We start from the raw sequence: 27,008 nt of genomic DNA on the forward strand, positions 1-27,008 counted from the left end.
AATTTATGTTCTTTATAAGAAACATGAATAAATACTTATAGGGTACAGTATATATATTATTTGAAGGTGATAGCATGTATTTACATTGTAAACTTGACCTCTCCAGGGTCACTGACCCATCAGTCACAATTTGATTCTCTTTCTGTCTCTCCTTCTTCCTTTCTTTCTAATGAACTTGACATATTGTGTGCTGTTCTGTTTCAATGTAAATTGGTATGCAGTATAAAGCTATTCTTCAGTTAACCTGTTCATGAGACTGTACTAAGCTGTGTTCAGCTTATAGCATTAAAGTAACAATAATTCAATTTACAAAGGTATGAACTTAACAAAGATGTTTGGTACAGGAGAGTAAAGGAAAGAGAAGAATAGATGGTAATAGAGAGTAACTTGTGTAGTTAAAATGAAGCATAGGAATAGATGTTTGCCTCAAGGGAAGCATTAGGCATGCATTCTTATTTAAAGAAGCTACAATATATAATTTCATTATTCCAGTGTGAAAAAAAATCTACTACAAAACAGACATAAACCACACATAATGAAGCGACCAAAACTAAAATCAATCTGATAACTGCAATATATATATATATATATATATATATATATATATATATATATATATATGATTGGATTATAATGAAGCATTATTATAAAACACTAAGATGTTATAGTATTAATGTATTAAAGTAACACAGTTTTTTGACACGTTGAACATAGGTATGTTTAAGGCCTACTGCAGGGTCGACTATAGTAGCGGTGTTCTCTGACAACAAATTTAAAACATGTAATATTAAAAAAACACTGAAAGAAACAATATGCCAAACACGTTTACAATACAATAATCATGCAATCACACCGATTATGACTTAGCTTATATGACTAGTTAGTCCAATTTATAAAAAAATGCGATTTTCTCAGAGAACACGATGATGCTGTTCGACTTTGGAATTCTGCATTACCGCAGGAGGAGCTTTGTCCGCATGCGATTGGTGGCTTCTACCTGCTGCCTGCGCGCTGGTTGGACAGATGATACGTCGATATTAAGGAGTGCGTGCGTCTATTGGCTGAGAGCGTAAATGTGGGCGTTTCTCATGAGGTACTCTTTTATGAGGTCGGTCGGAGAAGCGCATCTCTCACATCCACCGGCGCTTCTTTCCAGGCGGAGTGGTGCGGCAGCTGGCGGTGTCGCGGAAGGACACCAGATCATATAAGGCGGCAGTGCGGCTTCCTAGTTTCGCCGGCTTTAACGCAACTACCAAGAGCAGTGCACGAGACCGGCATCCCTGCGAAATGCCCTGCCTCGCAGTCAAATTTCATTGGACCATTTAGTTTGTCTGTATTTAATATTTACAAAGTTGTGCAGGTTCATTAACTTAATGTTGCAACGAATAATACCTTAATATCTTGACGTGAAATCTACGCGCATTCGGTCCCTCAGCCGAGGTAAAGCATTGAAACTAAGTTTTAAACCAAGTATAATTATTCGTCTTTCTTAAGATCGTTTTTGATGACTGATATTCTCTCTTCGTAAAAGGCTGTCACTCTCTCCATCACTCTCATATTACCTGAAGAGAACGGACTGACTGCGCAACCATGGGGGTAAGAACGACACCTCTCTTGTACTGCATTATAGCAAACAGAAAAGGATAAAAACATTTTCCCATTTTCTTTAAAAATGTATCATGCATACTTTAAATCGTGAAAAATGCAGCGTCATGTCCTATGCTGTCAGACATAAAAAGGAAGAATGACATTGACTTGTACGCTGCTTTCTAGACTGCGACACTGATGGCACAGGACGTTCTGTAATCATACGTTACGAATTATACGCTATAATTGTGCAATTGTTTTTAGCCTATATGAATGGTCAGCATCAGATTCAATAGAACTGCTTTTATAAACTGTTAGAATGCTGTCAGCGGATAATATGCGGATACGCAGAATCGCAGATACGGTTTTAGCTGTTATCTTAATTGAAAGCTTGTCGGTGTTGGAATGATAATATCTGGATGGTTATTTTAACCTTGACGAGACAGTTTAATCGGGTTATGCTAGTCAGAGACTTTCTAAAGGGCAACGCTGCGCAGTGCTGTCTTCGTCCCATGATTGTGTGATGTCTATCTCTATTTATTTCTGCTCAAAAGTATCTTGTCAGGTTGTTTTACAGGTTTTAGGGCTGTTTGGGTACATATGTGTGGGGTCCCCCCTCCAGCACCCCATTTAGCTATATCCTTCCGTCTGTAGGCTATTACTGACCGCAGCGCGCGACGCCTGTTCTGAACCGTTAATCTGAATGTGCATTTGGATCATCTTTATGGACACAACCGGCATTGCTGAGTGTGTTTAAGTGACTGGTGTCCACACAGACGCACAGACACACACACCCCAGAGCCGGTCCATCGCTGAAGTCCACATGCGTCATAATGCGGTTACTGGGAATCTGTATAAAACCAGCTTATTTTCCTGCATCTGTGACATCACCGCGCGCGGGTAATCACTGACAAGGGCAGATTTAATAGATTCAGTTCTGAATAATCACTCGAAAGGTCGAATTTGAATTGCGGCTAATGGAGATTCGCCCAAGTAGGATGTGTAACTGCGTTGGGGTGAAATGAATGTCAGACTGAGTTGCGCATTTTGCCTCATCACCGGCGTGTTTTTTTATCATGTTATATTCGGAATGACGTGGAGAGTAAAAGCTAGGTGCGTAGCGCAGTGAGAACGCCGGTGTTGAGCAGCTGATGATGTGCGTAGTTTATAGCTGTTGCCAGGGACACAGACAGATCTGCTAAAGCTGTTAACGCAGAATACTTAGCAACATCGCAGAACTGAATGTCACGGACGCGCTGCAGCGAATGCGTCAAAACTGACGACTAGCGGTGTAAGAGCAGGGCAGAAATGATTGCGCACACAGTTTTGTCAAGGATTAATCTGAGCGCTTGTGAGTGAGTTTAGTTGGTTAAATGGGATGGAAGGTAACAGATATAACGTTACTGGCGCAGATTTTTTTAAGCTTGTTAGTTAGCGGTTTGTTTAACGTCGCTGAGGCGTGCCGTGCCGGTTGCTGTCGCAGTGATGCTCTTGGCGATGCACCACCATCAGCATCCCAGCTGTTTTATTCCCTATAGGCCGCTTTCTGCGTCAAACACGAGGCGGAGCCACGCGAGTGGAAATTCCCGGTAGCGGCCTTTTGATAGGCACGAGATGCGGATATGGAAAGCGAATAGATTAAATGAAGAAGTGACATTCATTGCGGTCGTGTTCAAATGTGCTCTTAAAGGGATAGTTCAGACAAAAATAAAAATTTTGTCATCACATCCTCATGTGGTTTCATCATCCTTGCTCAGTCTATAATTTTCTTCTGTGGAACATAAATGATGAAATTAGGCAAAATGTCAGTTTCAAACACCATTTACTTTGATAAAAAAACCTATATATATATATATATATATATATATATATATATATATAAGCAGTGAAAGTGGATGGTGGCTGAGTTTGTCAGGCCATTTTTCCTATACCATTTCCATTTGTTCTCCACAAAAGAAAAAATTTGTCTGACGTCGTCATACTCAGATTCTAGTCAGAATGTGAATCTGATACTGCTCCATTGGGCTGTGATTATGGGGCGTGTTTCAAACGAACCAGGAAAGAAAATGCCTCTGCACTTGGATAGACCTACAACCAATCAGAGCAACGGAGTAAGTGACGTATGTTCTTCATAAAATTTTTCCGATCGACAAATGATCGCGGTTCTCTGTTCCTCTTTTAAAATTAATGCGCTGTCGATATCTTCTATAACATGAATGGCGGATGGCGGAATCTACACATCTCAATTCTCCAGTGGCAGTCATCTTTGTTGTAAACAAATTCAACCCAAGCGCTCTTTGGTGACGTGGATAATTACGTTACTGTTGATCATCTGTCCATCATCGTATAAAGCCCGCCCTGACAATCTGATTGGTCCGAACAGCTCTGGTTCGGAGCATAGTCGTTCCACAACGGATCAAGTCCAGACCGAACTTCCCGACCTAAAATGTTGTGGGCGGGGCTAAGTTCGGCTGGCATCCAGGCTAGGAAAAAAAGGCTTTGGAGCAACATGACGGTGATTAAAGGGATACTTCGCCGATTAGCATTAAGCTTTGTATCAGTACAAACCCGGTAGTATTTTCGAATGACCGCGCTTCCCTCCCTCATGTCCCCCAGAGACGAGAGATTTCTGCATTGTGTGTCTGGAAAAAAACCTCAGATGACGCAAAAATCTTCATTTTGCATCATCTGAGGCTTTTTTGGCCAGAGGCTAGAGACTACAGCCAGTAGTAGGAGCTCGTTCTGCATGTTTTCAACCCACCCATAGGGGGTGGGATCTCACAATAAAACGGCGTCTTTTCAGTTTTGAGTCAACTATAGTATCTTAGTTGTATCATTTCTTCCGATACTGACCTCTGTAACCGGCAGGCGTGGCTTGGGAGTGGCCTCATAGGGCAGCGAAGCAAGTGCATTCTGGGAGTTGTTGTCTTTCATCCACATGAGCCAAAAATACTTTTTCTGGCTTTTCTCAGTCTAGAAGGCACCAACTTCTAAAATAATTTTACATTTCTACTACATAAATGACCCAATGTAAATACACATTCATCTTTCCAGCGGTGAAATATCCCTTTAAATAATCCAATAGAATCTGTCTGCAGCCTGCAAGACTTCAAGTTATGCCCCTTCAAGTTACACTCACTTCAGGTTACGCTCACTTCAAGTTGATCACTGTTTTTTCGACTTAAAGCAGCGCTGCACAGACCGGTCAGTGTATGACATCAAAGTACCGCGAGAGCAATTAGAGAACAGACAGTTCCGTATGCTCTCGCACAAGTTTAACATAAACTGAACATGCTAGAGTCGATTAAACTGACTCTTTATCTGTTCAAGAACCGAAATGCTTGTTTTGGTATACAGTAAAGCAAGCTGCAATCTGCATTAATGCAAGGGTACTGATAATGTATTGCAAGAAACCATATTGCAATGTATTGTTTTATCAATTGTCCGTCCCACCTCAACTTAGAGTGTGGAGCAAGCACTAATATATCCTTTTGGAATTCGGCTTTATTTCTTTTTTTTTCTTTTTTTTATAAAATTTTTTAAAATGGAAAACAATAAATTAGGCGACATCTATGCATTTACATCTATTAGGTGCCATCTTACCCGTGCATTTATATTTTAATAATGTAAAGGGCAATCTACTACTGTGTTGTGCTGCTGGCATCTGTGGGACACTCAGCGAGACGCTTTGCTCTGCCCTTGCTGCAAAAAAATGTAAAAAGCGGCAATATGACTTATACACTTAGATTATCTCGGGAAAATATTCTTACCGTTGTCTCTATACGAGCTGGCATCTTGCCGACAATATCTCGTTTTGAGTTTGACATATCGTGTGGTTCTGTGTGATTTGGACAACTTCAAGTTACGCCCCATTCCTGTTACGCCCCTCTCTTGCAGTCCGCAGACAGACCCATCTCAAATAATGGGTGAACTGTCACTTCATCACCGTATTACAATATTACAATACATTACAATTATTTATTACAAAATAAATAATTGTGTAAAATATATATTATTTATTTATTAAATTGGCAAATAAAATATTTTACCTAATAAATAGTTAAGTTTAGTTTCTTGCTATTTGGAAAGTATGCATGTAGCTAGTATAACATGGATTTAAAATGTTCATGAGTGTGTCTATAATGAATATTAATTACTGGCAACGTAAACCAATTAAAAATATTGTTTCATTAAGCTAAGAAAGATAGAGACCGAGAATACAACTGGTGGCATTACAGTATGTAAATTTCCTCTTCAGACACATGACGATGCACCAGTAAGTACGTAGTATAGCCTATACACACTGCAGGTGAGTGTCTGGGGGAGAGGTTGTGCTGCAGCAGGGAGGGGGATGAACACAGATCCTGTTACATGTAATTAGCCTGGCTCAGCTTGTGTTTCCAGAGTGTGTGTGGGCCGGGTTACCTGGGTACAGATGGTACAGATAACGAGTGACCAAGGATGAGGACACAGAGGTGTCCATAATGTGGAACTATAATGCAATGATGAATAGAATTTTGCAAAAAAAATGTAAAGATGTATGTCATATTTTAAAAGTCAATGAAGTTTTTGTATTAAGATTGAGTAAATATATATATATATATATATATATATATATATATATATATATATATATATATATATATATATTAGGGCTGTCAAACGATTAATCGCGATTAATCACATCCAAAATAAAAGTTTGTGTTTACATAATAAATGTGTGTATGGAGTATAATTATTTTCTATATATAAATACACACACATGCATATATATTTAAGAAAAATGTGTTATTTATATGTAAAATATTTATATATAATATAAAATATATATAATATAAATATATATACACAGTATATACATGCAAATATTTCTTAAATATATACATGCATGTGTGTGTATTTATATATAGAAAATAATTATACACCATACACACACATATATTATGTAAAAACAAACTTTTATTTTGGATGCGATTAATCGCGATTAATCGTTTGACAGCCCTAATATATATACATATGTATAGGCCTATATATATATATATATAAGTGAAATTATATAATAATAAATTATATAAAGTATACAAAGTAAATATAAGTGATTTTTGTGTCTATGCAATTTATGTATTTATAAAGTCATTAATTTATAATTTACCCTAGATATAGATTGTGTTCTAAATTTGATAATGCATTAATAATGTAATTAATCTGTGTATGCCCTCTTCAAGCATAACTGAGCTAACATCCTGTATATATCTGGATGTTCATATTTGTATTGAGCACATCAGTAAATAGAGCATTTCATAGCTGCTTTTGTACTGATATATGACTCTTTACTATTGATATAACAGAAGTTTTTTAGCTAACTCTCTGTTTTACATAGGAACTTATACTTCAATGGATTAATGTTATTGGACCATATTTTGGGGCAGGGACATGCACAGGAATTTTGAGGGGCAGTTGCTCTGACCTGAAAAAAGGGCGAAAAAACAAACAAAAAAAAAACAACTCATGGGCTATATGAAGGACTGAGAATATATACACAAAGAAGTAAAACACTTAATACAGCACTCAATCACCTTAACTACTACTAATAATAACACAGAAAAACATGACTTGAGTCATGAAAATCCCTACATCAATATCCCTATCAATATCCTATCAAGTCACTGATAGGTTTCTCCAAATTTACATACTAAACATGCAAAGCTTCAAAGGAGAAGATGCCTATTAGGGGCCATTTCAACAAAAATCTTCAGAACTTCTTTCTTGTTGATTCCTATGTTCCTCATATTATTGTTTATTTTTTTTATTTTTTTTTTATTTTTATTTTTTTTAAATTTGAAAAGAAATAATCTGGATTGAATTGACAGATAGGGAAAAACTCGCTTTTAATAAAAAAGAAAACGCTTAAATTTCGGGAAAAAATACAATCCATTCAATTGTGCTTCTTGCTCGTATTCAGTTCTGACGGTACATATGGTAACTGGGCAACTACGCATGATTTGTAGTATGATTGCGTAAAGGGAACTGGAATTCCGGTAGGGAACAGAATCGACTGCTACACCGGTCGCGTGCAGCGCTGCAGCCACGTAAACAGAGTTTGCCCTTCCCCTACTGACTTTCACTTTCGGTGCCCGAATGGAAGTGAATGAGGCTTTGCGATTTTTTTTAGGCCTACATGAAATTCTGCATCCATTGTACGATTTATTTCTTTATTTTTCCCCCCCCTCTGAAGGGCAACGTGAGTCGAGAAGGGCATATGGGCAGTTGCCCAGGCAACCTGAGCAACCCCCCTGTGCACGTCCCTGTTTAGGGGTATGAATGAGTTGTTGTTGTAGGGGGTTAAAGATGAAGTGTGTAATTTTTACTTTTTGTTTACATTTTTATGTCAGCTTAAATGTGGCTTACTGATAGTTGTAGCTGCATAAAATGACAGACTTCAGCTTTAAGTGGGTTGGATTGGATCTGTTAGGTCTCATTATCACATTCTGTCCACGGGACGTCTGTTAGTGGAGCGAATACTCAAGGTCAGATTACCCTCTCCTCGTCTTTCCCCAGTGTTGATGTAGCGTAACTGCCCCTTAGGTCAAAGCTGCTGTGATACCGCTCCACCGGTGGGAACATGCATGGAGTGCCTGTGCCTGGTTCAGGTTCCACATCCACACCACATCATTTATTAATGTGATCCTTTGTTGGTAGAGGAGCTGAGAAAGAACAGTCCATTCTGATGGAAGGAATTCTGTGGCACAGCTGACCATCAGCTCTTCTTTTAACTAGAGCTGTAATGAGCAATCAGTGTCAGACGTCAGAGAGAATGTGACTTAAGTACTGAGGAGAAGAGAAACTGTGTGTGTACAGTATGTCTGTGTGAAGACAGAATAAAGAAAGGAATCCTCAGACAACCCTTTTGAGACGTGAAGCATCTGTGTATCCTGCTGTGACTTAAATTTGGGGCAGTGATTTATTGTTCCAATCAAGAACATGCACAGATGCCCCACACTCTGGCAAAGCTGATTCGCTCAGTGGATGAAGTATAGACAGATGGAAGGATAGAATAATGGATAGAGAAGAACAGGAGGGGGGGTATAGAGGTAATACTTTAACAAGAAGGATTACAGATTTTTGTTTAAAGTGAAATGAAATTATATTGCAACAACTCCCCCTCTTTTCTATTTTTTCTTTTCTCCTTTAAATATGTGTGTGTGTGTGTGCTCGCATGGGGTTACATGACTATGGGTAAAGGAATTACATTTTCCTATTTCTAAATCGTCTTCATTGTGTGCTTATACATCCCGAACGTGACAGAAGACCTGACCCAAGAAAGGATATATATTTTTGCTGCGTTTTTAGTTTAAGTTTTGTGTTTCATTCCCCCCACAATGGACCTGCCCGCTATTCAACTCCTGTGCCTGGAGAAGCTGGACCATTCGCTGGAGGACCATACAAGGGAGTTTTTAGATCTTGTGTGCCTTACACACTACTCTGACTGCTTGCTCTGTATTTTTTACCGTGCCAGCCTCAGTCTCAGTCTAAGGCACGCCTGCCAGCAAACGGTCCCAGTGAGGATTTCGACGCTTATGTGGTGTGGGTGCTGGTGAATAGTGGATCAGAGTTCACCATCAACCCTTAAGAGGACATCAGCAGTCCCACTCCAAACTCAGAGCCTAGCCAAACACCACCCCGCTGTGTGGACATGACGCCAGAGCCCATCGCAGATGGAGAGTCAGCGCCTGCCGCGATGGAAAAGCCATCGCAAGAAGAAGCGAATTGACAAACCATTGCCTCGGAGCCTAAATCTTACAACACGCCTGACCAGGTGTGTGAGCCGGCAACATCATGTGCCCCCGAGGAAGTTATTGTGGAGTATGAGGGTATGGAGACGAGCCCCGCCCACACTCCCGCCACAGAAAGGGAGTCGCTGCAGGACCAAAGTTTGTTGGTATTTGGCGAGGATGAGCCTCTAACCCCTGCTGATCCCACCCAGCCCTGCGCTCCGCTGCCTCTTTAAAACTCAGCCAGTGCCTCTGACCAGTCTTTGCTGTCGTCCATCAACTCTCAGCTCCTCTCTGTGACATGGCTCCACCTCGGGCCTTCCGTTATCCAGATCCTCCTGGGCGAGTGGATCCTCTGGCTCCGCCTCTAGCTGCTGATTCTGTCACTTCACCTCGGCCAGTCGCCCTGACTCCTATGCTTTGGCTCCTCCTTCCCTCGGCTCCACCAGGGACCATCGGCCTTATGCCTTTACCGGGCTCCCTGGTAACCTGGTTCCACCTCGGGGGGTCATCGCTGCAGCTCCGTCCGCCTCTGAAACCTTTGGGGTTGCTTGGTTCCATCTGCTCTTCGTCTGTGCCTAGGGCTTCACCACCATTGGCTACGTCTCCATCAGTCATCCCCATGGCTTCTTCAAGGAGATCTCTGCCATTTCTCTTCCTTCCCTTGACTAACCGTGGGACATTATCCTGGCTGGACTCTGGGTCCCCATCTGTCTCCTCCTGCTCCGGGCTCCTCCAACCATCATCGACACCCTGGTCTCTCCTTCTGCCTTGTTCCTTGGTGTCCCATCCTCCTCCAGAGCCTCCTCCCTCAATTGGACTGTCAATGCGAGGTTGCACCTTTCCAGGAAGGGGCTCGATGTCACGTTATTGTTCTGGTTTGAGTTAGTTTAGTTTTTTTAGTCTTTATTAGTTTCTATGTTTACTCATTTAATTAGTCATTTTGTTCAGCTGTTGCTTAATTAGTTCCCTTTGTTTGTTCCCTGTATATAAGTTTACTTTTTTCAATTGTGAGTTGTCCGGTCTCGTCAATGTAGACATGTTGTTGCTATTTACACTGCCTTCATCTGTGCTATCCTGGTGGATTATATATTAAAGACTTTATTTGTGATTAATCTTCTTCATTGTGTGCTTATATACAACTAGAACGTGACAATTATAGAGCTTGACATAACTAGAAAAATGTATATTGATTTTAAAAATGTTCTTGACTTTTTACATTTTTTTATTTAAAAAAACAACAAAATTTTTTAACGATTTTTCCATGACTTTTCCAAGTCGAGAAATCACATTTTTAAAATACCCTCATTCCCTCAACCAGGTTCCAAGACCCTGAAAATAACAGTTGATGAGAGAGCAAATCATTTTTTGTAGCTGTTTTAGCTTATTTTAAAGCTTGTTTTGTCTTATTTTAAATCATTCTAAGCAGACATAAGTTTGTGCACACATAATAAAGAAGAAATTAAACATATACAATAAATAATTAATTTACATAAAATTGAATTATCATATAAATTCTCATTTTATTTGTATGTACACAGATTTTGTTTATGTCTGGTATTTGCTTCAGTAAACTCCACAAAGTGAGTCTGGCTCTTTTGTGATGGAGGCAACTCAGCGGGAGCTAATCCCAGTTTGCCCGTAATCAGATTATTTAATCTGTACTTTAAAACCCAGACCTAGCCTGGTCTACATCTCACGGCAAAACAGATGGTACATCAAGTTCACTTACACGCACACTCATTCAATCATAATCTGGATGAAGTGTTCAGTGTTATCTGCTCTTGAACAAGCACTTCATGACTCACCCCAGATTCGCGCACACAAATATGCCAGATCAAAAAGACATTTTACTGGATGTATTGACATGTTTAAAAGTAACACACTCATAGTAATATATCACACACACCGAACAGTCCTCTAAGGGCAGTATTGATGTGTCTACTGCCATAACAGTGGTTTAAACACTTTTTGTACAGCTGTGCCGCTTGGAGATATTCATCAATAGCTGGACAGAGAAGACTAAGATCTGACAGGGATTCCCAGAACATCCTCCCAAGATACAAGGATAAGCTGAATACAAGTAGATTTGCTAGACCACCCCAAGTTGTTTACTGCAGTTTTTTTAGATGGAAAACTAAATGACTAAAATAAAGTGAGATGAGCTCCTTAGAGAAAAAGGAGAAAGGAGTGATCTTGCTGGCAGATGTGCTTCTTCATGCTCTGTGAGCATCAGACTGGCCTGGCCATTCCATTGGCTCTGTATAGTGCCACATCTTAGGAACGCTTATATAATGCATAATCTTAATATTTAAATGGTATAAAATATGTAATGATTTCTATTTAGTGTTATGAACTGATGATATTTGATAACTTCCGATGGTCTGATGGTGGTTTCGTCATGGCTGCAAGTTACATACTGTTCAAAATGTTGGGGTTGGTAAGAGGACTTACTGTATACTTACCAAGGCCGCATTTATTTGGTCAAGAATACAATAAAAAACAATATTGTGAAATATTATTACATTCAAAACAACTGTTTTGTATAGTAATTTATTCCAATCCTGTGATGGAAAAGCTGAATTTTCAGCATCATTACTCCAATGTTCATCAAAAATATTGATGACTCAGCCTGCACTGCACAGATTTTGGCCAAATATAATTCTCTCTTGAATAAAGGATCTCAATCTTTTTGACTTCAACCCCCCACTCCCCCAAACTTTTTTACCCCATATGATATTTTAGAGCTTGGCATATCTAGAAAGTAAATCCGTTATAAAAATAACCAAATAGCAATACATATCCTGATTTGAGTTGTTTTAGCTTATTTTAATGTTTGTTTTGTCTTATTTTAAATAATTTAAAGTCATCCTGATTGAGAACTGCTGGTCTAGAATGATTATAAATTATAAATATCACCTGCAACAATAGAAAATATGAAAGGAAAGAAAAATAATAACAGTTTTCATTAATCAAAACTTTCTCTCTTTTGCAAAGTCTACCTCAGTCACTCTGTCTAAACTTATGTAGGATATATAAGTCCCTGGGCTCCACAGCCACACACTTTTATTCTCTTTGTGTGTCTTACTCTTTAGAATTTGATGCAGACTGAATGAGTGCATCAGTTTCAAGAGCATCAATAATTTGTGAGAAGAGTTCAGGGAACAGACCTCATGCAGCACCAGAGACTGTGTGTAGGTGTGTGTGTGTGTTCTGAATCAGTCAGTAGAAACGTCAGTGTGCTGGTGTGTAATTCCAGCCCATCAGCTCTGGTTCTCTCACAGAGCAGTACTGTATGTTTTTCTCACACAGTTGGTAACTTAACCCCATGAGCACAATTATATCAGGAATTATATAACCACTGTTACCGCTTAATGACACACACCTAAGACACCAACAACATTTATCTCAGAGGAAATCTCAGAGGAAATCTACTATCAGAAGTTTATGTAGGATGTTTAAAATGTTTGATATTCTTCACAATAAGCCAACAAAACATGAAAAAATATGAGGACAAATAATTCAATTGTTCAATCATTTAATTATTAAATTATAAACAGCATATTTAAACAATTTTTAATTCCATTAGCTGGTGTGGTTTGGACCCTGATCTTCCTCATTTTCTCAGACCCTCTGTCGTCTGACAGTGAATCTCTCAACATGAGCTTAACTCAAAGTAAATATTATCTGATATCTTTTCAAAATTGCATCAGGCTTGTTTGTGAGAGAACGAGAGCGATCTTCTCCTATTTCCTCTGTTCTTTTGCCGCAGTGCAGGTATCATTGCAGATGTACATTGCACACACACACACACACGTACTTGTTTTCATGTTTTATGGGGAATTTCCATAGACCGATTGTATACTGTACAAACAGAAATCTTTCTGCAATTTTACATTTTGAAAAAAAAAAAAAGATTTCGTTTGATTTATAAACTGTTTTCTTCATGTGGACCAAAATAAATGTTCCCGCAAGGTAAAAAAAATACAGGTATTACTATCCTTGACATCTGGTCCCCGTAACACAGGGAATACCAGGTACACACACATCAAAAGACACACATCTACCATAAAAACATAAAATGTATAGCATAAAAGTGTAACCTATTTCATAGTATACTCTATTTAATTTTTTTTTGCTTTTGAATCTATTTTCCTCTGTACACCTCTCTCATTCAGATTTTTCCAACTCTCATTTCTTGCATCGTTCCCTTTGTTCTTTGTGTGTATTCAGCTGTATGTTTGCAGTGTTTCCATATGTGTGTCATCAGCTTTCACATTTTTAGCCACTTTCACCAAGCCAAACTCAAAAATACCTACTATAGATGTGCTTCTATAGTGACAAGATGTTTCATCTGTAAGATCAGTGTGAGCTGATAGGGTGATCCTCACTTTCTATTCACTTTATTATTCAGTGGTGTCACCTACCGCACATACACTCGCTTTTGTCACAGGATCTGTGGTGTGCTGTGCAGGTTGATTAGAAGGTCGCCTTTGCGTGTGTGTGTGTGTGTGTCCGGTTGGTTTTGGGCAGGTGGTGTCGTGCTGAGAGTCATCAGACATTAAATGCAGCCGCTGACGGTGACAAGCTCTCACACCGAGAGAGCAGCAGGTCAATATCTAATTACCCCACAGGAAGTGCCAAATATTCCTCTATCTCTCCCGTTTTCTCTCTGCTAATCTCTCTCTCTTTGGATATCTCACTTAGTCCGCCAGCTTTCTGTCAGTCCCCACCCCCGCATGTTCCCCTCTCTTTCCATCTGTCTCCTGTTCTGTTTCTCCTCTTTATCCATCCATCTTCATCTCTCACATTCTCATTATTTTTTAATAGGTATCATCACCTGGCTGCATGCTTGAGTCTGCGCCTTTCAGTCTAAAGCAGGCATGTCAGCTGACCATAAACATGCAGATATAAACCGCAGTCAAATTTCGTGCTTTGTTTTGCCTGTGTTTTACGTCACTGTTTGAATTAGCAAGTTTTATCAGATTGAGATAACCATCTCTTTTGATTAAACTTGCAAATAATTATCTAGAGGTTTCTGATTGTCTGATACACTATAGATGTATTAAACACACTATATTTTTTTAATTTGCACAGATATATTGTGTAGTTTTGATCATACTCTCATAATTAATGAATTGGCCTGGTTCTTTCCATATATTGACCAGCAGGGGGCTCTACTCATCCAGAACATCATGTGAGAGTGCAGGGTCTTGCCTCAGTAATTTCCTAGAAGGGGTTTCACTCTTCACATATCAGCAGTGCTACAAGAATAGTACTTTACTCCCTAGAGGAAGGCATGCTGGTAGTTCTGGAAGCTCAGTATTGATCAGCCTGTGTGGACAGATGATACACGGTTTCCCGCTTTAATGATGACAAAAATAGCACCACCTGAGAGTCTCACGGGAGCCATCTTGGCTCTGCGCTCTGTGCTGCGGTATTATAGGATTACACATGCAGCCGACAGAAACAGAGGATTCACAGAACAGAGTGAATAATGATAGTACACTGAAAGGTCAAAATCTGTCCATGACAGAATAATTATCTAGAGGTTATATATTTTTAATTAGATAGAAAATAATCAGCCTGTTAAAGGAAAAAAATATATACTATAAATAACAAAGTGTAAAGAATCTGATTTAAGTTGTTTTGAAGCTCATGAACTCCACGTTTTAGACTTTCATCTCACTGTGATCTGAAACAGACACATATTCAATCTGATCAGAGTGTTTTTGATGAAAGAGTCGGGTCTCTGTGTGATGTCACACTGTTAATGTGAACGACAGGAAGGAGGGAAGATCTGTATTCTTTCAGCAAATTAAATTAGCTTTATTTGACCTCTTTGAGGTGACCACACCGTAAAGAGAGCAAGAGGGACGTTTATGTTTAGTCACCTCTCACGATCCACCATCTACCAGACAAGTGTTCAAACCAATAGCAATATTAGTTCAGAGCAAATTACTTGAATTGATCTTCATTATGATCTTACAGTGTTGATTAACTGATTATTTTCTCTCTCCTCTATCATTTTTGTTTTAGTATGGACGATCGGATAGTTACCGCGTGGCCACCACGCAAGATAAAGATGAAAAAAGTTCTCCAAAGAAGAAAAAGGGAGTAAAAGATCTTGATGAATTGAAGAAAGAAGTTCCCCTGGTAAGAATCCCACTAGAAAAGTAGAGAGTTTGTAGCCATTTTGCCTTTTACTTTGTTAAATGTCCATTTTTAACTTCCATTTCAGACGGAACACAAGATGTCAATTGAGGAAGTATGCCGGAAATTTCAGACAGACATTGTTCAGGTAAACTCACACATTATTTAGTGTTTGCTAAAACCAGGTTTCCATGTTTGCTAAATTCCCCCTTTTATAATTAGAAAGCCAATGTGTGTAATTGATGTTAAAATATTATAATAGTGCAGGAAATACTCACTTTAGTTTAAGTTTATGAACACATCATTTGTCTGGGGAATGACTGTTGTGTTGTGATGCACTTCTCTTTATTGACCACTAGGGAGCACCATACTCTGTATAATACATTGGTTGTCATACTTTTTGTAGGGTATTTAGGATAACTCTGGTACTTCTGCTGTGGCCATATAGCGCTTTATACAATACAGATTGTTTCAAAGCAGCTTTGCCGGGATAAACAGGAAAATAATGATTCAATGATGCAGTTCAATTCTGTAAAGCAGCCCCTAAAGGAAAATAGCGTCATTGCTCAGCAGAGGTCAGTTCAGGGTTGATTTAGCTCCGTTCAATAACTGTAAAGATCATCAACGTAATGATGCCAGAGCTGCTTGTTTTCAAACTTTTCATTAACAGAAACTAGTATTGTCAATAGATGACGCTTGATGATTCAAGACGTTTAATTAACTGTATGTTCTTCAATAAAAACAAGAGTTATTGACGTAAAGACATTTCCGGAAAAACTGATTGTTAGAATTTTAAGTTAGATCATTTAAAAAAAGGTTTTATTTATTAAATATGTATTTTTACATTTTTTTAAATTTAATTAAACAAATTTAATAGCACATCATTTATCTTGGGAATGACTGTTGTGCTGCACATCTCATTATTGACCACTAGGGAGCACCATACTCTGTATAATACATTGGTGTTAGTTTATTTATTTATTTATTTAATATTACTTAATTTCTTTTTATATAAATGAACAAATAAAAATTCATTTTAAATAATTTCAAGTCATCTTGTGGTCATCTTGTTCTTGGAAGATTACTGAGGTCCCCTGATTGACAACCCTTGGTATAACAGACCCTTAGTAGTACACAGCATACATGATATGTTCACACTTTGAGTTCTTAAAATAAAATTGAATGTGTATTAATAGTAACTTTTGCTAATGGTTAATTTTTACAATGCTCTCTCTGCAAAAGGGTTTAACTAATGCAAAGGCCAGAGACTATCTGGTGCGAGACGGGCCAAATGCTCTGACCCCGCCGCCCACAACACCTGAGTGGATTAAATTCTGTCGTCAGCTGTTTGGAGGTTTCTCCATCTTGCTGTGGACCGGAGCCATTCTCTGCTTCCTGGCCTATGCCATTCAGGCTGCCACCGAAGACGAGCCGGCTGGAGATAATGTTCGTATGGGTCACATGCCAGCACCCTGCCACATATGCCTTTTCAGAGAATCTGCATTAAATATGAATATGATAACTGAATGTGTCTTCTCTGGTCTCCTCGCAGTTGTACCTGGGAATCGTGTTGTCTGCTGTGGTCATCATCACTGGCTGCTTCTCCTACTTCCAGGAGGCAAAGAGCTCCAAGATCATGGAGTCCTTTAAAAACATGGTGCCACAGGTACTGGGAACATTCCATGCAAAACTTAAGACACAGAAACACAGAGAAACAGTGAGTTGAAACGAAACTCTGTCCACAGCAAGCGTTAGTGATCCGTGAAGGAGAGAAGATGCAGATCAACGCTGAGGAAGTGGTAGCAGGTGACCTGGTGGAGGTCAAAGGTGGAGACCGAATCCCAGCTGACCTCAGAATCGTCTCTGCTCATGGCTGCAAGGTACGTGGTTTATAAACCTCAGTCATTTGTCAAGAATCTGTGAAACCTGTGGTGCGACCTATTGTGTCTTTGACATCATTCGTAGGTGGATAACTCCTCCCTCACTGGCGAATCAGAACCTCAGACAAGATCACCTGACTGCACTCATGACAACCCTCTGGAAACCCGCAACGTTGCTTTCTTCTCCACTAACTGTGTGGAAGGTACGGGATTTACTACAGTGTTGAACTGGTCTATCTACATAAAAGTCAAGTTCAGAAGTGTGACTTTTTCTGTTTCGCTGTTAGGCACTGCTCGTGGTATTGTGGTCTGCACTGGTGACCGCACCGTGATGGGCCGCATCGCCACGCTGACCTCAGGACTGGAGACAGGGAAAACCCCCATCGCCAAGGAGATCGAGCACTTTATTCACATCATCACAGGCGTTGCTGTCTTCCTGGGACTGTCTTTCTTCGTTCTGTCAATCATTTTGGGATACTCCTGGCTGGAGGCTGTCATTTTCCTCATCGGAATCATCGTCGCTAATGTGCCTGAGGGTCTGCTGGCTACTGTCACTGTGAGCACATGCAGTCGTCTAAGCATTTGAATACTGTTCAGAGGGTTGGGAGCCAAGAATCAAAAATATACAGTGCAACCAGTGTAGTCCGATTCCGAAGTGAATGACACCTGTTCTTTTTAGTCAATCAAAAACATTCAGCATGACCAGGTTATATAATTTCTGAACAAATTACTCCCCTTTTAGTGATCCCTTTTAGTGAATCAAAAAGGTTAATCTGATTTCCAAGCAAACAACTCTCATAACCCGGTTCTTTTTAGTGCATCAAAACTTACAATGGATTTGTAATAGTGCTGTCAATAGATTACAATTTTTAACTGCGATTAATCACACCCTTTTGTGCGATTAATCGCATATCGTGAAATTAAGCATATATCATGTATCTTGTTTGACACGTTTATTTTGTCGTAATTTGCTATCCAGCAAAGCAAACTATCAGATTGAAGGGTGATTCTCACAAAACTGTATTTTCTGCAAGCTTTTTTCAAGGTAAATTTCCCAAAAAAGGACACTTGGAGACTCCAAAATGTCCATATAATTCATACATTTATGCACACCAAAGCACACACAGAAAAAAAACATTACAGAACAAAACATTTCAGAATTCAGTGTACAGTATGTGTACAGTGTAACAGCAAAGATTAAAGTAGAAATTTAGTTTAGAATAGAAATGTCCACCTACCAGGGTTACAGGTGCTTGAGGCATTGTAGATGCACAGTGTGATAAACTCCTGACTCCCAAGATCATCTAAATCACGTTAATGATGCCATTCCGTGTGCTTCATTAATTTCTTTGCATTCATTTATTTTAACATGCTAAAGATTTTGAATTAATTGCAAATTAAACGTTGTCAGCCCTAATTTATAACAGTTATTGGATTGCATTTATACTGCATCTAAAAAGGCTCTGAAAAACCAGTAAACACCTTTTGCAATAATTGTTTTTAATGTATTTATTAAAATTATAAATTCATAATCATTTGGCAATCAATTTTATTTTCAAATATTCCTTCCTTTATTTGATTTAGACTTATTGGAATGCATTGTAAATTCCTTAATGTAATTGAATTAATGTCTCTCTATTGTCTCTTTAATCTTAGGTGTGTCTCACTCTGACGGCTAAGCGTATGGCTAAGAAGAACTGCCTGGTCAAGAATCTCGAAGCTGTAGAGACACTAGGATCCACCTCAACTATCTGCTCGGACAAGACTGGAACATTGACCCAGAATCGAATGACTGTCGCACACATGTGGTTCGACAACCAGATCCATGAAGCCGATACCACTGAAGATCAGTCTGGTTTGTTCCTTTCTTCTTACGCGGAGACTGGTGATGATTTTGTCTTTATGACACCAATTCTTCTTTTCAGAGTCTAAGTTGGTCTCTCTTTGCAGGTGCTTCATTTGATAAGAGCTCCGTGACATGGGTGTCTCTGGCCCGTGTTGCAGCGCTGTGTAACAGGGCTCAGTTTAAGGCAGGACAAGATACTTTGCCCATCCTAAAGAGGGACGTGGCGGGTGATGCTTCTGAGTCCGCCTTGCTTAAGTGTATCGAGCTGTCCTGTGGCTCAGTCAGGAGTATGAGAGATAGGAACAAGAAAGTAGCCGAAATCCCATTCAACTCTACCAACAAATATCAGGTTTGTCATCAGTTATTGATTTTCAAAATCAAACAGCAAACATCAACTTGAGTTATGATCAGTGGAAGAGCTGAGGTTCAACAACCAACCAATAGCATTTCAACACTCCATAAAATACGCCATGTGAACTTCTCAAGTCTATTAAACTTGCCATTGTGTACTGGAAATATTGTCATTCTTATGAACATTTTTAAATATTGTTGATTCCTATAAATCATCTGCTAAATGACTTAGTGTAAATGCTAAATCACGTTATTTGGGTCAAGTGTGGATAATAAAGTGTCTGGAGCAGCTCTGCAGCATGTCAAAAATAAAATACTTGGTGTAATTGTGAGCTTAGTCATGTAACCCTAAAACTGAAAGTACCAGATATGAAAACAGTGACTAGCATTACCACCAACAATTTCCTCTTATCCATCTTTTCCATATTTCCCCAGCTGTCCATCCATGAGACGGAAGACCCCAACGATAACCGTTACCTGTTGGTGATGAAGGGGGCGCCAGAGCGCATCCTAGATCGTTGTTCCACCATAATGCTGCAGGGTAAAGAGCAGCCCATGGACGAGGAGTTGAAGGAGGCCTTCCAAAATGCCTACCTGGAGCTTGGAGGACTTGGAGAGAGGGTGCTGGGTGAGTCTGGAATAATCAATTCTGATTGGTCAATCACAGCATTCTTGGTCAAATATTTTGCATAATGGCCGCTAAACTGTATAATTGATTGTTGTTCCTTTTCTACACTTTGATAGCACTCTAGTCATCTTTCTTCATTAAAATATTTAATTTCAATGTACTTAATTTGGTCAGTGGCTATGTAATAAGGAGGATAATGTGCAGATAATTGTATGGTTATATAAAATAACCGCCGTAAATTTGAGTATATATAAAAAAGTATTTACACTACTGGTCAAAAATTTGAAAAAAATATTTATTTTTTTGCCATCAGTGGAATATAATAGAAAAAAATATTACTGTTGTTTATTATAGTATAAAAGAATTAAAAATGTGTAAACTTGCCTCCTTTCCACAGGATTCTGCCATATCTTAATGCCCGAGGACCAGTACCCAAAAGGCTTTGCCTTTGACGCAGATGATGTAAATTTCCAGACAGACAACCTTTGCTTTGTGGGACTGATGTCAATGATCGACCCGCCCCGCGCTGCCGTGCCTGACGCTGTGGGAAAGTGCCGTTCTGCGGGAATCAAGGTCATCATGGTGACAGGAGATCACCCCATCACTGCCAAGGCCATTGCTAAGGGTGTGGGCATCATCTCAGAGGGTAACGAGACTGTGGAAGACATCGCTGCCCGTCTCAACATCCCCGTCAGTCAAGTCAATCCCAGGTAAAGCCGGGACCAGCACTGTAAATGCACACAGCAACTCAACATGCTTTAAAGGTGTGGACACATTAGCAGAATTTTGCAAGCAAAAAAGGATCCATTATGATGGATGAAGCACAACTTACACATAAGTCACTTTCAAACCAAGCAGCTTGCCTGTTGGTCAACCATTTTGCGAAATCTGTGTGGGCATATCTGTCACCCTCATGCAAAATTTTTGATCAAGTGGATCACTATTGAAATGAATAGCATAGTATTGTATTTATTTGTGTTTTTTGTTTGTGTGTTTTAGGGATGCCAAAGCTTGTGTGATTCATGGAACAGATCTGAAGGACTATTCTCAGGAGCAAATAGATGAAGTTCTGCGGAACCACACTGAGATTGTGTTTGCCAGGACGTCTCCTCAGCAAAAACTCATCATTGTAGAGGGTTGCCAGCGACAGGTAAATGCATATACTAGCATTCAATATGGTTTATGATCTTTTATCATTTCAATAATGTCCTGATTTGACCTTTCATTCTTTCCCTTTTCTCCTCTGTTTCTTTTCCTGTCACTCAGGGGGCCATCGTGGCGGTAACAGGCGATGGTGTGAATGACTCTCCAGCCCTGAAAAAGGCTGATATCGGTGTCGCTATGGGCATTTCAGGGTCTGATGTGTCTAAACAGGCCGCTGACATGATTCTGCTAGATGATAACTTTGCCTCAATTGTCACTGGAGTAGAAGAAGGTGAGTAAGACAATAAGGAGACTAGTGAATTGGAGTGCATGGGAGGACAGGACTGATGTTGTCAAACAGGATGTGTAAATCCATCCCTCCCCTTGCAGGCCGACTCATCTTTGACAATTTGAAGAAGTCTATTGCGTACACCCTGACCAGCAACATCCCTGAGATCACCCCCTTCCTGTTCTTCATTATCGTCAATATCCCTCTGCCACTGGGCACCATCACCATCCTCTGTATCGACCTGGGAACTGACATGGTAAGCACTTCACTCTCACACTCTCACACTCGACATTCAGCCTTCTTACAGACACCTATATACACACACACATGAATAAAATGTTTACCCATACACAAAAAATCTACTTTCTCTCTACCTCCATAGGTACCTGCTATTTCTCTAGCTTATGAGGCTGCTGAGAGTGACATCATGAAGAGGCAGCCCAGGAACCCTCAGAGAGACAAGCTTGTGAACGAGCGTCTCATCAGCATTGCTTACGGACAAATTGGTTAGTCTTGTACTACTTTGAAACTGTAGCTTTTTTCCTTTATTCCTAAACAAGTCCTAAAAAACTACAGTCAAGATGCCCTTTTGGGAATGTAGTCATCTGTGCTACAAGCTTCTAATATTAGGGTTCCCATGGTCATGGAAAACCTGGAAGTAAAAATATGAATATAGTTTTTGTTTATTGTTATGCTCTAGATATTTAATTATCCATCTAGAAATTGCTCTTTTTGAGTGCAATTCCTATAAAATGATCGATTTGTTATCCAGTTACCGTGACAGAGAGGACATGGAAAACATATATACACAGACATATATAAAAACAGACATTTGAACAGATGTATTTACAGATTTATTTTAGTACCAAAAATAAAACTAGAAAATATGACAAACAGCAATAAAACAGCATTTAACTATCATATTGTTTTGTAAAATTATTTTAATACATGTTTGTTATTATTACTTTATATTATTTTCTCAAAAGAGAAGCAAATATTGTGTAGGCATCTGTGCAGAAAAGTAAGCATATGTTGTGTATGTGTGTGTAGGAATGATCCAGGCTTTGGGTGGTTTCTTCGCCTACTTTGTGATTTTGGCTGAGAATGGCTTCCTGCCCTCACAGCTGGTGGGTATCAGACTCAACTGGGATGACCGCTCGCTAAATGACCTGGAGGACAGTTACGGACAGCAATGGGTGAGTATTTTGTGTTTTATTATGTTGTGACATCATAAGTGTTTAAACGTCATACGAGTCTCAGAGGTCCCTGCATGTATAAGATGTTGTGTTCGTGTTCCACAGACATACGAGCAGAGGAAGATTGTTGAGTTCACATGTCACACAGCGTTCTTTGTCAGTATTGTGGTTGTACAATGGGCTGATGTCATTATCTGCAAGACCAGACGCAACTCAGTATTCCAGCAGGGCATGAAGTGAGTTCAGGAAGCTTGTGTGCAGGAAGTTTGTGTTTGTATTCATTAGAGCATTTGATGTAACTGTGCTTGTCCATTTACAGGAATAAGATTCTGATCTTTGGGCTGTTTGAAGAAACAGCTCTCGCCGCATTCCTCTCATACTGCCCGGGCATGGACGTGGCCCTCAGGATGTACCCGCTCAAGTGAGTTTAACACACACACATGCGCAAATTCACATGTGGAAATAATTTTACAAGCACACATCCAATTCCACCTTTGGTTCTCTCAAAGACCAGTGTGCTTATCTCCAAAGGAGAAAGTTTCACAGTTTGAGTTTATTTATTTTTTACTGTACTCAGCAAGGACACAATAAATTAAAGTGACAGTGGCAGTAAAGGATTTTAAAAAAAAATCTATTTAAAATAAATGCTGTACTCTGTACAGGATTCATGATAGAATCCTGGAAAAAATGTATCACAGTTTCCACACACAAAAAAAACCCTGTTTTCAACATTGATAATAATGTAATATGAAAATGAACATTCAATGCATTGATTATGGATTTAATAATAATATTAAAACTTTAATAATATATTAAAATGGTTAGTATTATTATTCACAATGTATTATGCATTCATTTCTTATTCAGAATACAATTATTGAACTGTTTCAATCAATTATTGAATGTAAAATATTGTGTACTGTTTTAGTCAATATGTCAATATGGTGGAAACAGTCCTTTCAAATAATTTTGTCTTTATACATTTTTTTTTAATAATTTCAAATCTTACCAAAATAATCGAATCAAACTGAAATGGATTCAGATTTAATGATTCATTTCATTAGTAAAGAATCTACTTTAATTATTAGTTTGATAATGAATACACGTGAAATATATCACATGACCTTAAATTGATGCTACATACTGTATACAAATGTTAAAATTTCAATTTCTGCTACATGAAGTATATGTATATGGTACTTATAAGTATTCTGCTATTTAAAATGGTCTCTCTCCTCATTTGTCTCTCTCTTAGGCCGAGCTGGTGGTTCTGTGCTTTCCCATACAGTTTCTTAATCTTTGTGTATGATGAGGTCCGAAAGCTTCTCCTGCGCCGGAACCCCGGTGGTACGTGTTCCTCTCTACTGCCTCAAAGACACACACTCAGAATTACACACTTCTTATGAGTATGTCTTGTATAAAGTCCCAGAATTGGGTCATTAAGGGTCTTTGTTTGAATTAGGGATACAATAAAACACTATTCAATTAAAAATTATGAATGAAAACGTTAGAATTTCTCAAAGTGATTCCCTCTCTTTTTCTCTCTATTTTTGCAGGATGGGTGGAAAGGGAGACATACTATTGATCAACAAATCTTCTTTATTCACATTCCTACATCTTCCATTTTGTTCTACTACTTCTCTACCCAACCGAGATGCACAACCATCCTCTCCCGCCCTCCTTTCAAAGAGACAACAGCTTTAAGCCAATAGCACGTCTCCCCCCAAAGAGGAAACCACCAAACACCATCCAGACTCTCGCCCCCCAACCCCCCCCCCCCCCCTCCCCCACATTTCCTATAATACTCTTTGCATGTATTTTCACACGGCTGTGTACATAAAGTCTGCTATATATCTAAAACAGGCAGCTGCATAATCATTATGTAGATTCGAAAGGAGCTTTTGATGCTAAAAAAAGGGAGTATGTACGCTCGCCTATTAAAAAAGTCCGTCCCTCCTCCGATCCTTTACATCCATGCCTTTTCCCTCGACCTGTCCTCCAGTCACACACGGATACACAGATCACACAAAACCTTGTCGGATCCCAATGCACACACTAGACTCCGTTTAACATAGTAACTTTCACTATTTCATTAATACTTTTGCTTCTTAGGACATTTCATGTTGTTTAATCTCTAACGGAGGTGGTTCGGCGGCTTTTTCATTTTTATTTCTGTTTTTTAATCTCTACTTTCGTTTGATTGACATTGGCATCCTCTCTCACTCTCATTGACGTTCGCTCTCTGTCTTTGTTTGTGTGCTTGTTTGTCCGCTACAATAACCCTGAATGTTCCAATACACTCTCAATCTCCGTGTTTTAGGGAAAATGTAAAAAATACCACATCTGATTAAAGAAATGAAGACAAATCTTGGAAAATAGAAAAACTGAAAAACCATAAAAATGATTCTCTTGTATGTTTTAACTCATATGACTGAAACACACAGGCAGTTTCCTATCAGGTTTTGCACAGAAAACTAGTATGATGTTGAACAGCGTCTATGGAATAAAATCCACTGCCGTCATGGACCTAAACACACCAGGTTTTATTGTTTCCCAGTTAAACTTGCTGTTTTGGCACATTAACTGGTGAAGGTAGATTTCAATGTTCATCTGTCATATCACATCCAAATATCTCACTTGAGAAACAAATTAGATCCAAACTTCACAATTGATCCTGGTGTGTGCGGGCTCCACCGCTGGTTTGTCAGAAGATGCCATCGATATGAAGCAGTATTGGGTCACGTGGTCTGTATGTGCGTGAGTGTCTGCGTGTGCGTGTTTGATGATGGAAAATGAGTGCGCTGCTGCAGTCGGCCATTGCCTGTTCTTATGACAGACATGTGGATGTTGAGACTAAAGACAAAAGGACAAAACTACTGGTAGAATCATGCATATGAAAGGTCAAATCCAATAAAACATCTAGTACATTTAATACTACCAAGTGATGCCTGACTCTTCATTTTCCAAGAATTGTAATATGAGATGTTAAACTATTAAAATTTACTAAAAAGAATGAAAACAAAATATAAAAATGAAACCTATGTCAATATATTAATTATATCATAGTATATATAAATAATACTAAATTAACTACTAAATGCAGATAATAAAATAGTATTTTTAAACCTTGTTTTTTTTTTTTTTACATTGGACATAAGTCTAATCTCATATTTCTTTACATAGTGATATTTTATTTTACCGTGAGTAGTTGTGTTCCTAGTTTTTGATTATGAGGGCGTATAATGCAACCCATATACACATCTCCTGGACTACCAAGAGAAATGAATACTTCAGTGATGACATCCACAAAAAATGGTTTAAACATTTTTTTCAAAGGTTTAACCCCATTTATTCATTTTAATAGCTCACAAAACACTCAAGTATCAGTTTATCAATAATTTGTCTTTTCCTAGGTTTATCAGAACTGATACTATATAAAATATTAAAACAACTTTATAGAGCATTCCTTTTTTATTTTATTATATTTTTCTATATTGTATTCTATTTTCCTATAACATTCATCCAGTTGTTCTTTGTGATAGAACTAATGGGCTAAACCTTCTGCTTACGGTTATTGATTAAATAAGAATAACATGAAAAAATATATACTTTTCAAATTAATTAAAAAATATGTTTTTAAATTAATAAAAAATATATTTTTTACACGTACATAATTTTGGTTACTTGGAGCCCAATCATGAACATAATCAAAATCAACAAAATACACCACCACAATTTGATCTATTTCTCTCAATGATTGCAAACAAGACTCATCTTCAGCCACAGAAGAGAGTGACTGAAATCTGCTGACCGCAGCATTCATCATACATTTGTCACTGCAAACTACTGACTTGCAAAAGTGGGCTGCCCAACACACACACACACATTCATAATGTCCCTTGGGAGAACACTATGGGCTCACTGCAGTGCTCCTCTTCCTCCCTCCCTCCATCCTTGCTGCACTGCTGTAATGGAATATCGATCGCTGCTCTTGCCGCAGTGTTTAAACGGAGAGGAAGATTGCACTCAAGGTCATCACTATGGCAACTTAAAAATGAGATGGACTGTCAGTGGCCTGTTGTCATAAAAACAGGTCATGAAAGTCAAATTTGTGTGATGTGAAAAAAAGAGAGGACACAAAAGATGAAACGAGGCAATAAGTC

The 27,008-nt window shown here is 38.8% G+C and overlaps 1 protein-coding gene across 1 annotated transcript; it reads left to right on the forward strand.

Annotated features, from left to right (window-relative positions):
• Nucleotides 1–1,132: 1,132 nt before the first annotated feature.
• On the forward strand, nt 1,133–25,782 carry atp1a3b (ATPase Na+/K+ transporting subunit alpha 3b). The gene is made up of 22 exons (XM_079893940.1): nt 1,133–1,440; nt 1,532–1,596; nt 15,399–15,515; nt 15,601–15,660; nt 16,755–16,958; nt 17,065–17,178; nt 17,258–17,392; nt 17,478–17,595; nt 17,680–17,948; nt 19,049–19,247; nt 19,343–19,587; nt 20,025–20,217; nt 20,615–20,927; nt 21,217–21,367; nt 21,484–21,652; nt 21,751–21,905; nt 22,032–22,155; nt 22,700–22,845; nt 22,951–23,081; nt 23,165–23,266; nt 24,101–24,192; nt 24,402–25,782. The coding sequence occupies exons 2-22, from the start codon at nt 1,591–1,593 to the stop codon at nt 24,428–24,430; spliced, it is 3,072 nt and encodes a 1,023-aa protein (XP_079750066.1). The 5' UTR covers nt 1,133–1,440; nt 1,532–1,590; the 3' UTR covers nt 24,431–25,782.
• Nucleotides 25,783–27,008: the final 1,226 nt, after the last annotated feature.

This window comes from Squalius cephalus (assembly GCF_949319135.1).
Source record: "Squalius cephalus genome assembly, chromosome: 15".
Lineage (NCBI taxonomy): Eukaryota > Metazoa > Chordata > Actinopteri > Cypriniformes > Leuciscidae > Squalius > Squalius cephalus.